The sequence below is a fragment of the Plecotus auritus genome (assembly GCF_963455305.1).
Source record: "Plecotus auritus genome assembly, chromosome: 9".
NCBI lineage: Eukaryota > Metazoa > Chordata > Mammalia > Chiroptera > Vespertilionidae > Plecotus > Plecotus auritus.
In genome coordinates, this window is record NC_137783.1 from 77,010,837 (window position 1) to 77,026,354 (window position 15,518).

General features: G+C 40.6%; 1 protein-coding gene across 2 annotated transcripts in view; it reads left to right on the top strand.

Annotated features, from left to right (window-relative positions):
• DYNC2H1 (dynein cytoplasmic 2 heavy chain 1) overlaps nt 1–15,518 on the top strand; it is a 378,097-nt gene that overhangs the window by 281,687 nt on the left and 80,892 nt on the right. For both annotated transcript variants that reach the window (XM_080641013.1, XM_080641014.1), the window contains one exon: nt 10,442–10,558. In XM_080641013.1, the coding sequence (XP_080497139.1) occupies nt 10,442–10,558 (117 nt within the window). The remainder of the gene's footprint in view (nt 1–10,441; nt 10,559–15,518) is intronic.

The following is a 15,518-nucleotide window of genomic DNA, read 5'->3' on the forward strand; positions in this document are numbered from 1 at the left end:
AATTTTGTGCATTCATCCTTTAAGAGGGTGCCTGTTCTAAGATTTTTATGGTTTCCCATCTTATGTTTAAGTCCTTTATCCATTTTGAGTTTATTTTTGTGTATGGTATAAGTTGGTTGTCCAGTTTCATTATTTTGCAAGTATCTGTCCAGTTTTCCCAACACCATTTATTGAAGAAACTGTCTTGTCTCCATTATATGCTCTTGACTCCTTTGTCAAATATTTAATTGAGCATACTGGCTTGTGTCGATTTCTGGGTTCTCTGTTCTGTTCCACCGGTCTATAAAGAACATTACAAACTGTTGAACAAAAATAGACAGAGGCAAAGAAGCATTGAACAGACTGTCAAACTACAGCGGGAAGGTAGGGGAGGGTTGGGGGAGTGGAAAGAGATCAACCGAAAGACTTGTATATATGCATATAAGCACAACCAACAAGACACTGGTGGGGGTGGGGGGAGGGCAAGTGCCGGGGCGGGGGGGGGGGGGGTTGGGGAGGCTGGGGAGAGGTCACTGGGGGAAAAAAAAAGGAGACATATGTACTACTATTTGTAATACCTTAAACCAGTGGTCGGTAAACTGCGGCTCGCGAGCCACATGCTGCTCTTTGGCCCCTTGAGTGTGGCTCTTCCACAAAATACCATGTGCGTGCGTGCATGTACAGTGCAATTGAAACTTCGTGGCCCATGCGCAGAAGTCGGTTTTCGGCCTGGGCAAGTCTATTTTGAAGAAGTGGCGTTAGAACACTCAAGGGAGCCGCAGGTGGCTCTCGAGGCATAGTTTGCCCAAGACTGCCTTAAACAATAAAATTAAATTAAAAAAAAAAAGAGGGTGCCTGAATTTTCAGCTGTTACTCCCTGGCAGACAGCACCCCGCTGCTTTTCACAGCCAGATGTTATGTGGGTACCCTTCTCAGTTGTGGCTCTCTCTGCTGGTGGACCCAGCTTGGGGATTAGATCCCAGAGTTCTCAGTGGCAACTCCCCAAAGCTGAGATATCTCTCTGGGATTTCATTGCTGTCTGTGGGCACCAGGCCAGCTCTTTTGCACCTCCACCCCTCCTACCAGTCTCTATGCGGTCTCCACTTTTGGTCCTCTGGTGTCAGGGTTCTCTCCTGGCGAGGTTTCTGTTGATTATTCAGGAAGTTTTTCTGTATTTTAGTTGTAATTCCAGTTTGTTCCTGGGAGCATGTCCGTACAGCATCCACATACTCTGCTGCCATTTTTAATCCTATTCCTTTTAATAGTATGATTTTAAAGTAAAATGTTCCTTTCCTTATTTAATCTGTTGTCTAGATATCACTCAATTTAGTCAGAAGTCTCATAATTTTATTAGTCTTTTTTAGTAAACAAGACTTTTTTTTAATCTGATCTAGTGTGTATTTTTTATTTTATTAAACGTTTTTTGCTCTTATTTGCTTTCATCTACATTCTTAACTTCATAATTTAATTTGTTCAATTTTCAGCATTGCTTTTTTTAAATATAAACATTTACTGTTATAATTATCCTCCAAATTTTTATTCATTGTAGTTCCATAAGTTTTGAGGTGTGGAAATTTTTGGGTGGTGAATTTTCATAGTCATAGTATTTCAAACACACTGCCTTATCTCAGAGCCAAGACAGAAAAAACCAAGTCTCCTAGTCTTCCCTCTGTGGGGCAGGTTGTTTCCTAATTACTGTATTGGGTGCTGCTCTTTCAAGGTCTGGATTTCTATTTCCTGTCTTCGGAAATGTGGACCTTATACTTTAAATGAGGGACATTTTACAAAGTAACTGGCCAAGTTCATAAAAGACAAGGAAAGACTGTCATAGTTTGGGGTGAGACTATGGTTATATAACTACTAAATATACTGTGACATTTTCATGAAACAGAAAAAGGACATTTCTGGGAAAATTCACCTATAGTAGTTTCGTTAATAGTATCGCACCAATGTTAATTTCCTCATTTTGATCATTGTGTTGTGATAATGTAAGGCTCTAACATTAGGAGAAGCTGTGTGGAATATATGATGGGAATTTTCTGTACAATTTTTGCCATTTTTCTCTAAGTCTAAAGGTTGTTTAAAATATGAAGTAAACAAACAAGCAAAACAACCTATGGGCCCCTTAGATTAGTTTTGCCTCTTTGGCTTTAACATTTTAAGATTTCCCTTAATTTCTCTGGCACTTGAGTCATAGATTTTAACAGTTTTTTGATGATATTACTGTTTATTAATAATTTTTAAACATACTGTTACAAAATTTTCTTTAGACATTGAGTCTGCCATAATCCCTGAGACAAAAATATAATTTACTTAATTTCTTTCACAATCCACTTATGTAGATTGGGGATATGTTTATTTCAAAAATATATATTGTTTCTCATTCCCAGAAGAATTATAGTGGAGGTGACTTACAAAATTATAAACAACCTATTAGTGTAAAATCAATAGTTGTGGAAATTAGGGAAAAAGAAAGGAAAAGAATATAAAATGAGGGAAACAGTTTGTACCAAAAGAAAACAAAACCCATGCTCTAAAGGTCTATGTTAAATCAAAATTTTCTCTGTGTGCTTTATAATATCCAAATTAAAAGGAAATTACAATTGTATATATGGTTTAGTGTCTGAAAATAAAAAATACTGATTGTTCAGGAAAAACATAGGTATTCCTAAAATGTCTCCTTTGTTCTTTGGAATAGGACAGGTGGAATAGGAGTGACATCTTCTCTACAACCTTGTAGATATCCCGAAGCATACCGGAGGCATAATACACTGTGTTCAGTCTGAATAGAACATGGAAGAAGGGACGCAAATATGTTGTTCATAGGAAATTTTATCCATTGTGATAAAATTTTAAAAGAATATTGTAAGCTTTTGTCTTTGCCTGCCAACTGTTATGCTATTGTGCTTATTTTGGGTCTATAGAGTTAGACCTGGGACAGATGAGAAAAGGAAGCAATAATGTAATAAAGGAAAGTTCACTATGACAAAAAAAAAAAAAAAAGAATATTGTAATCTTGCACTGCATAATGAAGTTTAGGTCCACAAAGGCCCACATGTACTCTGGTGGTTCCATAAGATTATTTTGAAGCTGAAAAATTTCTATTGCCTAGTGACATTGTAGCCATCATATCACAACACATTACTCATGTGTTTGTGGTGATTGGTGCCAGTATTTACAAACCTACTGTGCTTCCAGTCTTAAGAAAGTACTAGGAGCCCAGCGCGCAATTCAGAATTGTGTGGCGCCGCCCACCTTCGAGTCATTGGTCTGGCCCTGCCTCCCTCTCCTGGCCCTGCAGCATCCGCGGTGCTGCTGATCAGCCCTGCCCCAGCACAGGTGCACGGAGGCCCCTGTCACCCCACCCCCGATGCTGCGCGCACAACCTCCTCCTGTCCAGTTGACCAGTTACGGCGTCCTGGTTAATTAGCATATTTCTCTATTATATATTCTATATAATAAAAGAGTAATATGCAAATTAACCACCACTCCACTACACCCACAAGCCACGCCCAACAACCACGCCCACCAGCCAATCAGGAGCGAATATGCAAATAAACCCAACCAAGATGGCTGCGGCCACAGAGGGCAGGAGGGAGGCTTGGGTTTCCCCGGCGATGGAGGAAGCCAAGCTTTCCGCCTGCCCTTGCTGGCCCAGGCCTCTGCTTAAGGCTACAAAGTTTCAATGATAGAAGATACATAAATCCCCCCAAAAATGGCTGCCCCCACGGAGCAAGCAGAAAGCTTGGCTCCGCTCCAGGCTACAAAGTTTCAATTGTAGAAGATAAAATAAACCCCAGATACCAGGGCCTCTGCTTGGGTCGCCAGGGGGCGTGGCCGGCCTGAAAACCACCACAGGCCCCTCGCCCAGGCCGCCCCACGCCCCAAGGGAACCACACCCTGATCCGGGACACCCTTCAGGGCAAACCAGCTGGCCCCCACCCGTGCACCAGGCCTCTATCCTATCTAATAAAAGAGTAATACTGTGTTTCCCCGAAAATAAGACACTGTCTTATATTAATTTTTGCCCCAAAGACACGCTAGGTCTTATTTTCAGGGGATGTCTTATTTTTCCATGAAGAAGAATACGGTACACATTTATTGTTAAATGAAAATAAAGGAAATTTATTACCTGTATACAGTACGGTAGTACAGTAGTTGTCAACACAAACCAGACAAACTGTGAATCCTACAGTATCAAGAATTTACTCATTTATTCAATGACAATCATGTCATCATCTTCTGGAACATCATCATAACAATCCAATTCCTGAATTTCCTGGCGAATTTCTTGTGACTCCATTTCTTTCAGAATCAGTGGACCAAATCTCTCATGTTTAGCAATAGCACTGTCTTTAAATGAGTACTTCTTGTCAAGGTAGCCTGCTCGCAGTGCATTTGCAATGCAACTGTCAGTGATTTTCTCCCATGAATTCTTCACCCAAGTCACAACTTCTTGCAGTTTAGGTTTCACAAAGTTTCCACGCTGATTTCTCTCCATTTTATTTTCAAGGTAGTCATTAATTTCCATGCGCAAATTGTCTTTGAATGGCTTGTTTATTGCAATATCAAGAGTCTGGAGATAGGCCGTCATTCCTGCGGGAATCATTATCTGATCTATTTTTCTTTCGTGAAGAAATGTCTTCATGTCTTTAGCGCGGTGAGTGCTGGCTGCATCCCAGACTAGCAGACCTCTTTGGCTCCCTCGCATAACCAGCGGCAGCATTAAATCGACCCACTTCCTTATAACTGCTTGTGTGGCCCAGGCTTTTTCAGTTTCAAGAATAAAAACGCCCAAAACACGTTCAATCTTTTCCTTCTTGCCCTTAGAAATGATTAAAGGTGGGATTTTAGTGCCATCCAGACGAACTGCCAAAATACAGGAAACACGTGCACTTTCGTAAGCAGTGGAGGGAATGTACACTAAGGAGGCACCCCGCTGTTCAATTGTTGTTTGAGATGATTGGCCCATAAACAATGTAGTTTCATCCATAGCAATCATGTTGGAAAGATTGTATTTAGAGAAGTCAGCATCATCAATAAAGGACTTGAATGCAAGTGCTCGCTTAATAACTTGAGTATCTTCCAACCTAAACAATGTTGTAGATCTTCTTAAAGACAGTTCACTTCGCTGAAGGAAATTATCCAGCCAGTGTTGTGATGCTTTGAAGTCTTCGGGTGCTATGTCAAACTGTGGTGCCATTGCAAGGGCAAATTCTTGAATCTGAGCCCTATTCACAACCAAAGCCTTTGCTCTCCTGTCAACAACCCATTCACAGATCAGGTCTTCCAGCTAGGAAAATAATGGTTGCCGACCTGATCCACACTTGCGCTTTTTAGCATTTCCCTTGTCCACTTGTTCAATGACGTTACCATACTCTGCTCACCATTTTCGGACCAATCGGATACTCAACATCTTCTCTTTGCAGAAAGCAGTAAGATTTTGGCCCCAAGAGTCTTCCACGATTCCTTTCTTGTACTCCACGGAGTAGCTTTTTCTTTTTGCGCTCATTTCTAGGGGTAAAAAAAAAGGAATTGGGGTATCAAGGTGGGGCGAGGGGGATCACTCAAAATGACACAGGGGGGATCAGAGGGGGGAATCAAAATGGCACAGGAGAATCAGAGGGGGATTACCATTTTAGTAACCCCTTTTGATCCTCCTGTGTCATTTTGATTGCCCCCTCTGATCTTCCTGTGTCATTTTAAGTGATCCCCCTCCCCCCACCCCTGTGCCACTGAACACCTTCACCAGTATCCCCCCTACCCCTTTATCAGACATTTACCCCCTGGGGACTGTCACTGGGCTTGCTGGGGCCTGGATCTGGTCTGGAGCAGGGTCTGCCACTGACTGAGAACCTTCAGTCATCATGAAGGCGGCCGCGAGCATCAGGTAGTGTCACCAGAGACAGACCAGCACTCACCACCTTCATGGCATCCCGTCTGCTCTAATCCTCCTGTTATTCTACATGCATCTGCGAAAGTCTCCTCCTCTCTCCCGCCCCGCGCTCACCGCTCACTCCGACCTCCGCTCCGCCTCCACACAGCAGTGACGTCAGGAGTCCGCGCAACGTCACTGGTTGCTAGACGCCAGTCCGGGCGGCCCTAGCGACCAGTTTACGGTAAATTAATTTTCATTCTGAGACAGAGCCTGGGGCCTTATTTTCGGGGGATGCCTTATATTTCACTCAGAAGGAAACCTGTAAGTAGGTCTTATTTTCGGAGGATGTTTTATTTTCGCGGAAACACGGTATGCAGATTGTCCATCACTCCAACACACAAGATGGCTGCCCCCATGTGGTCAAAGATCCTGCCCCCATGTGGGCACAAGATGGCCACCACAAGATGGCCAGCAAGGGAGGGCAGTTGGGAGGGACCAGGCCTGCAAGGGAGAGCATTTATGGGCGATCAGGCCAGCAGGGGAGGGCAGTTGGGAGGGACCAGGCCTGCAAGGGAGAGCATTTATGGGCGATCAGGCCAGCAGGGGAGGGCAGTTGGGAGGGACCAGGCCTGCAAGGGAGAGAAGTTGGGGGTGATCAAGCCTGCAGGGGAGGGCAGTTAGGGGTGACCAGGCTGGCAGGGGAGCAGTTAGGCATCAATCAGGCTGGCAGGGGAGTGGTTAGGCGGTGATCAGGCTGGCAGGCAGAAGTGGTTAGGGGCAATCAGGAAGGCAGGCAGGGGAGCAGTTGGGAGCCAGCAGTCCTGGATTGTGAGAGGGATGTCCGATTGCCCGTTTAACGGGCAGTCGGACATCCCTCAAGGGGTCCCAGATTGGAGAGGGTGCAGGTTGGGCTGAGAGCCCCCCCTCTCCCCCGTGCATGAATTCCGTGCATCGGGCCTCTAGTAGATTACATATATAGATAGCCCACACAGTACATAATGTTTGATAAGAATAATAAATTACTGTTACTGGACTTATTTATTTGCTATATTGTACTTTCTATTATTATTTTAGAGAGTATTCTTTCTACTTATAAAAAATTTTTTCCTGATTCATGTTATGCTGGCAACAGCGTCCTTCATCTCGTATTTACTGCATCTTTTGATGGCATCATTTTCCCTTGTGCTTATAGTCCAGGAAGAATAGACTGTACCTTTTAGGTTTATATATACACGTACTAGGAGTGTAGTCTATGCCATTTAGGTTTATGTAAGTACTCTGATGTTCATAGTAGGACAAATTCTCCAATGATTAATTTTTCAGAACATATCCTTGTTGTTAAGCAGTATGCATGACAATATTTTTTTTTAAATATATTTTATTGATTTTTTTACAGAGAGGAAGGAAGAGGGATAGATAGTCAGAAACATCGATGAGAGAGAAACATCGATCAGCTGCCTCCTGCACACTTCCCACTGGGGATGTGCCCGCAACTAAGTTACATGCCCTTGACCGGAATCGAACCTGGGACCTTTCAGTCCGCAGGCTGACGCTCTATCCACTGAGCCAAACCGGTTTTGGCTGCATGACAATATTGAATAAAGTACTTTAATTGCTTAAAAATGTGAATAATGGAAAGACATTTTATTTTCTGTGCTTTGTAAAAGAGATAAATATGTAAGGTTTTTAAAAACAAAAGATGGCCAGTCCATTGTTATAAATTATAGCCCTATCTTCATTATAAAATATTTTATTATTTATTTGAACTCCTTTTTTATACTCTGTTCATTAATGTTTACAATATAATGTGATACTGTGACTAAGAAAAGCAGCCTCACCTGTTATATTTCTAATTCAGAACACATGACTGTTTGTAGGCTGGCAAACATTTTATTTTTATAATAGTTTTTACATTACATATAAGAAATATTTGAACCCTTTTCCTTTCAGACATCTCTTTGAATTCTTATTTGTTTTCTGTCATAATTGACAAATTTAAGACACAAATAAGTGATAGAAAATGTTACCAGTGTTAAAATAGCACTTCTTCTGACTACCAACTAGTGATGTTTTGTAGTCTAGCAAAGCTGATAAATTAGGTGCTGTTGTAGGGTTCAGCTAGAGCAAATGAAAATAATTTATCAGAAAAACAAAGAAAATGAAACACTGAATCACCACAGTTTTTTCAAGATTAGAGAATCAATCAAAATCTCTAGAAGAAACTTGAGTTTACCAGCATGATTGTGGATTTTTCACAAGTAGGGTATTCATTTTGAAGATTTATGACTCATATTTTATTACAAACTTTAGTAATACAAGAACTCAACAAAATAGTCCTATCTCTTAATAAGGAAGAACAGCCAACATCTCTCAAAAAGTAAAACAGAAAAATAGTCAACATGCTACAGATGTTGATGTTTAAAATACTAGTTTAGGAAAACATATGCCTGTGTTTTGTGATTTATTTTGTTTATGTTAGATAAGCAGTTTTAATATTTAATTGACATATTTACAAAGAAATATGGGTACCTCACTGATTTTTCTACACATACCCCAATGTCTATAATACTTAGCATACTTGGTAAAATTCTAGATCATTCTTAGAAAATGATTAGGAAGGTATATTAATGTTATTGAAATGAAAGTCATTAAACACTATTTTAGAAAAGAAAATGTGAGTGAATTGATTTTGGTTATAATGATAAAAACCTGATAACAAGGAAGTTGCAGGAATGAAAGCACTAAAAGGGAACACTTGTTTACCTTGCCTTGCTTTAACTACTTGACCTATACTTCTTTCGAGTCTTAAGAGTAGAAGAAACATTAAGATGATAACACCAAATTGATACAGAGCCTTAAAACTTAGTTTTTGATTATTTTTACCAACAAGTAATTATTTAAAATTGTTTTACTATTTTATACATTTTACTATGATATTTGCTATCTTTCTTATCATTTCATATTTTCAAAAAACTATCTTTAATTTATCAGCATTTTGAAATTATGAAATTTAAACCAATCCAACTAAAAATATTTGAATTTCAGAAATGAGCAAAGAGAAACAATAAGAGGTTATTAATAATGGATAATTAGAGCTTTCTGGCTAAAGAAGCAGCTTTCAAAAAAGAGACATTATAATATGTCATTTTGTTTTTGTTTAAATTTATTGGGGTAACATTGATTAATAAAATTATGTAGGTTTGAAGTATACAATTCTATGATACATCATCTGTATATTGTGTGTCTACCACTCAAAGTCAAATATTCTTCTGTCTCCATATAGTTGTCACCCTTACCCTTTACTTCCCTCTGGTAACCACCACACTGTTGTCAATGTCTATGAGTTTCTGTTTGTTTTTCTTACTTGTTCATTTGTTGCTTTCAGTTTTATATCACATATAAATTAATCATACAATTCTTGACTTTTTCTGACTTATTTCACTTAGCATGACATTCTCAAGAGCCGTCCATGTTGTTGTCAATGACACTATTTCATCTTTCCTTTTTAAAAAATTTATCTTCATTGTTGAAATTACTACAGTTGTCCCCTTTTATCCACATTGATTCCTTCTAGCTCGCTCCTGCCCCCACCCCCACCCCAGGGCTTCACCACACTATTGTCTGTGTCCATGAGTTATGCATATATGCATATAAGTTATTTGGTTAATCTCTTTCCACCCACCCACCCTGCCTTTTCTCAGATTTAACAGTATGTTCCATGCTGCTATGTCTCTGGATCTATTTTGTTAATCAATTTATTTAGTTCTTTCATCTTTTCTTATGGCAGAGTAGTATACCATTGTATATACACTGAGTGTGTGTGTGTGTGTATATATATATATATATATATATATATATATATATATATATGTATGTATATATATATGTATATATGTGTGTGTGTGTGTGTGTGTGTGTGTGTGTGTATATATATATATATATATATATATATATATATATATATATATATATTGAGGCCTGGTGCATGAATTCGTGCATGGGTGGGGTCCGGCCAGCCTGGCCAGGGGGAGGGGACATGGGCAGTTGGGCCACCTGCTTGCTGGTCAAACTCCTGGTCGAGTGGACAATTTGCATATTAGCCTTTTATTATAAAAGATATACACTGGGTGGTCAGATTATTATGCGTTCAGAGATCATAATAATCTGGCCACGCAGTGTATGTATCACATATTCTCTATCCAATCACTATGAAAGGACATTAAGGTTGTTTCCATGTCTTGATCACTGTGAAAATGCTGCAGTGAACATAGAGCTGTATATATGTTTGTGAATACATGTCTTTAAATTTTTGGGGTAGATACCCAGAAGAAAGGTTGCTGGGTCATATGGTAACTCTATTTTTAATATTTTTAGGATCCTCCATACTATTTTTAGGTTCTTTGGTTTTTTATCTACTTAAATAAATCAGTAAAATACTAAGTCAATTGAACAAAGATAATGGGATTAAAACTTGTTTATATTTGTCTCAATTTTGATAAAATAAGTATCACTTTTGTTCCTATGCTATTTCTATTTGACTGAAGTCATTTTCATTTATTGCTATTTATTATTTTGTTCTTTCAGGTTATTTCGCAGTTGAGGATCTTGGGTAGAGCAGTAACAGCTGGTTGCAAATTTGATAGAGAAATCTGGTCTAATGAACTTTCTCCTGTCCTCAATCTCTGGAAGAAACTAAACCAGGTTAGTAGTGGAATATCCTTCTAATTTTTTCTCCTTTTTTTTATGTTTTATCTACAAATTGTCCATGTTGGTAAAATTTGACATTAAGCTGTCCTTAATATATATAATATCCTGGAACTAGATGGGGGAAATAATAGTAATAGAAGTCGATCAGCCTAGGAAGCAGTGTTAGCAGTGTAATTTGTCTTTTTCTGATCATGTGCTTAGTCATCTTCTATACCTACTATGTTTTTGGTCACACCTTGTCTTCTCTCTCCTCTTTCTTTAAAGTCACTGACTATTATTAAAGGTGAAGTGTTTCAGTGGAGTCAAAGTGCTAAGGAAAAACAATTTATCAACTGGATTCCATTTGTTTTTATATTGTAGAGTAAGTTATATAAAAAATTATAGAATATTTGCTTGCTCACTAGGCAAAGCCTTAGGGTTTAATTAGTATAATTGCTAATTAAATTAGTATAATTAGTATAATTGCTAATACTATTGAATAAGGATTTATTCTCTGGGAGTAAACAATATAATATTGTAAATTGAATGTTTAGTAATATTATAAAAATGCCTATCATGACTATGAAGTCATGATCCTGATTTCCATTCTTCATACCAATTTGTATTAAAGTTATTATTCTTTACCCTCTCTTTTTTAAACCAACCTTTGCTTATCTTTAAATTAATGACCACATTTACACAAATGTTCATTCCTCTCCTTGAGCAATTTATTCTCTTGATGTTTGGATAATATTCCCCTTTTTAATTTTCTGATGATTTTCCATGGAATTCTTAAAATGTGTTTATATATACAAGTATATATATCCATATGTATGTTTATTATATTATACAATAGAGTAATTTATTCTGAGAATAATGTAAAATTTTCCGTTTTCATTTAGAGAATAAGTTAGAAATAGAATGATTTGAATAATTGACTAAGTCTATCCCTTACTAAATAGCAAAACAATGTATAAGTAATCCTAATTATTATAAAGATCTCATCTGATATTTTAGAGTCATAGTCCAGGTATCTGTTAGAGCCTTTCTTTCTTTTTTTTTTTTAAATATATTTTATTGATTTTTTACAGAGAGGAAGGGAGAGGGATAGAGAGTTAGAAACATCGATGAGAGAAACATCCATCAGCTGCCTCCTGCACACCCCCTACTGGGGATGTGCCCGCAACCAAGGTACATGCCCTTGACCGGAATCGAACCTGGGACCCTTCAATCCGCAGGCCGATGCTCTATCCACTGAGCCAAACCGGTTAGGGCTTATCGCTCTATCACTCATATTGACCATGTAACCTTTACTTGTTCGGTTTTGCTCAGAAACACAATTGAGATGTAAATATAAAGTGGAGTAGGATGAGAGGCAACTATTTTATATAAACCAGTGAGTTTTTTATTGCTGTGTTACCTCATTCAAGGTTAATTTTTTTGTGTGGGTGTGTTTTATTTTTTTAATAAATCTTTATTGTTCAGATTATTACAGTTGTTCCTCTTTTTTCCACCTATACCTCCCCTCCACCTCGTTCCCACCACACCCCCTGCCCTTACCCCCCTTCCGCCACTGTCCTTGTCCATAGGTGTATGATTTTTGTCCAGTCTCTTCCCGCATCCCCCACACCTCCTTACCCCCGAGAATTGTCAGTCCACTCCCTTTCTATACCCCTGATTCTATTATATTCACCAGTTTATTCTGTTCATCAGATTTTTTATTCATTTGATTTTTAGTTTCACGTGTTGATAGATATGTATTTGTTGTCACTTTGTTGATCATAATTTCTATCTTTACCTTTTTCTTCTTCTTCCTCTTCTTAAAGAATACCCTTCAGCATTTCACATAATACTGGTTTGGCGGTGATGAACTCCTTTAGGTTTTTCTTATCTGTGAAGCTCTTTATGTGACCTTCAATTTTAAATGATAGCTTTGCTGGGTAGAGTAGTCTTGGTTGTAGGTTCTTGCTATTCATCACTTTGAATATTTCTTGCCATGCTCTTCTGGCCTGCATAGTTTCTGTTGAGAAATCAGCTGACAGTCGTATGGGTCCTGCCTTGTAGGTAAGTAACTGTTTTTCTCTTGCTGCTTTTAATATTCTCTCTTTGTCTTTTGCTCTTGGCATTTTAATTATGATGCATCTTGGTGTGGTCCTCTTTGGATTCCTTTTGTTTGGGGTTCTGTGCGCTTCCTGGACTTGTAAGTCTATTTCTTTCACCAGGTGGGGGAAGTTTTCTGTCATTATTTCTTCAAATAGGTTTTCAGTATCTTGCTCTTTCTCTTCTTCTGGCACCCCAATAATTCAGATGTTGGTACGCTTGAAGTTGTCCCAGAGGCTCCTTGCACTATCTTCATATTTTTGGATTCTTTTTTCTTTTTGCTTTTCTGATTGGGCGCTTTTTGCTTCTTCGCATTTCACATCTTTGACTTGATTCTTGGGATCCTCTAGTCTGCTGTTGGATCTCTGTACATTATTCTTTATTTCAGTCAGTGTATGCTTAATTTCTAATTTCTGTCCTTTTTCATATCCTTGAGGGTCTCACTATATTTCTTGGAGGTTTCTAGAATATTCTTGAGTAAACTTATAACCGTGGTTTTGAACTCTATATCCAGTAGTTTGTTTTCCTCCATTTCTTTCATTTGTGACCTGTTTCTTTGTCTCCGCATTTTGGCTGCTTCCCTGTGTTGATAGAGTGGCTTTGTGTGCTAGGTGTCCTATAGGGTCCAGTGGCTCAGCTTCCCTAATTACCTGAGGTGGACACTCTTGGTGTACCCTTTTGTGGGCTGTGTGCACAGTCTTGTTGTAGTTAACCCTCGATTGCTGTTGGTATCACTGGGAGGAGTTGACCTCCAGGCCAATTAGCTGTGAGGACCAGTTGTGCCTACAATGGGAGAACTTCTGTACTGGAGACACCATTATGGGACAGGACTTGCTTCAGTGGGGCTTTGGCGCTCACTGAGTCTGCCCCCTGAGTGTGTCTCTTATGGATGTGAAGAGTTGTAATTTGGATGGTCTCACTCTGACCACTGGGTACACTGGCTCTTGGATCTCCATGGAGGTGCAAAGTCAGCCACTACCTGAAGCCACCCAGCAGGAGCTACAGAAAGATCTGCAGATTCCTCCTCTTTTTTTGGGCTTTGGAGGTGCCCAGATGAGGCCCAGCTGTGAAGCAATGAAAGCTGCTGTGGAACCTTGGGCCTTTTTATGGTGACTCTTGGGTTCTCTGACCCAGCTGCAGTTTGTTAGGTTTAGATTGTAAAAGGCCAGGCCATTCATATGCAAAAGCCTCTGCACACAGCTTGGGTGGGGTTGTAAACTGGGTGGGGCGGGGTCTCAGGGAGTCACCAGGGTGGAGCAAACAGCAAAGGCTGCCCTTCAGCCCTGCCCTGAAGAGGCCCCCAGGTCTCTGTGTCCCACTGCACAGTGCAGGAAAAATGATCACTGCAAGCACCTCTGAGAGAAAGCCGCCCTCGTATTCCGGCCCGATGCCAAACAGTCCATTTCTCCCCGTATGAGTCTGGGTCCCCAGAATCTCGCCCAGAACTGGTGTTCAGAGCAGTTGGGAGCTTGTATCTCCCTCCCGATAGAAAAAGACAACAGCATACTCAGTTGCCAGCCCCTTTCTCCTGCACCTCTGTACCTCCACACTTCACTTCCACACCTCCGCACCTCCTACGGGACTCAATGTGCTTTTCTTTTTACTTCTAGTTGTAGAATTTCCACTCAGCCAGCCTTCCTGTGGTTCTGGATGATATTCTGATATTCGTTTTGTCTTTTAGTTGTAGTTTTGATATGGCTGTGCTCTGCAACAAGTTCAGGTGTTTACCTATGCTGCCATCTTGGTTGTTTTCTCTGTAGAGCCTTTCCTTTCCTCCAAATTATAAGTAAACTTGTTTGACCCAGTTTCCAAGTTTGAGAAAGAATGAAGTCTATTCCACGATTTTGTCACCTTAATTTCTTAAAGTTTTTTTCTGTCTCTATGTCTGAATTTTCATTGGTCATATTTTCCTCTCATATTAGATCTGGCTTTAAGGTGCAACCTCTGTCTGTATATTTCACCGGAAATCCAGTCATTCCAACATAATGTGAGAGAGAAAAAAATGTCTTTTCTTCTACATTTTTAGATTCTCAGCTGGGTCTTTGTTTCAAAAGACAGATTAACAAGGGAAAATCATACAAATTTATTTAATATGAGGGGCCCTGGGCACGAATTTGTACATCTTGAAAGGAACTGTGGGCCAGGAGGCTGTGGTGGGCACAGGGGCGGGTCTTAGCCCATCCTCCCCACCCCCGCTTGGCCCCTCCCACTGCGGCCCTCAGTCCCCTGTCTGCCGGCAGCTCCACTCTCACTGCCATCGCCCCCACGTGCTGACAGCGCCAGCCTCGCTCGCACCTGCTGACATGGAGTGATTGGGGCCGGCACCAGCAGCTGGTGTGAGTGGGGTCAGCGCTGGCAGTGGGTGTGAGTGGCGGCTGCTGCCCCGATCACCCCTCAGGAGCAGGGAGAGGAGGAGAAGCCCTCAGGGGCGATCATGGCCAGCAGCCGCTGCTCACACCTGCTGATGGTGCCGAGCGATCGGGACCAGCGCCGGATGCCGGCAGTGGGTGTGAGCTGGGCCGGTGCCGGCAGCAGGTGCGATCACCAGGTGGGACTATGGCACGCGGGAGCAAAGAATTTTCAGAAACCAACAGAGGCTTGCCCCAATGACAGCTCCTGCTCACCTGCTCCACCATCCCACTGTGGCTGACGCGTGTCATGTTTCACACTCTGCCGCCTTCTGCCAATGCCCGCCATGTTCTGTGCGTGTCCCCTGGTGGTCAGCGTATGTCATAGCGACCAGTTGTTCAGTGGTTTGGTTGTTCTGCCATTCGGTCTATTTGCATATTAGGGTTTTATATATATAGATAAGTTTTATGTGAAATAGGAGCCTTCATAAGAAAGTGGAGACCCGAAGAGTCCCATCCACAGGCCC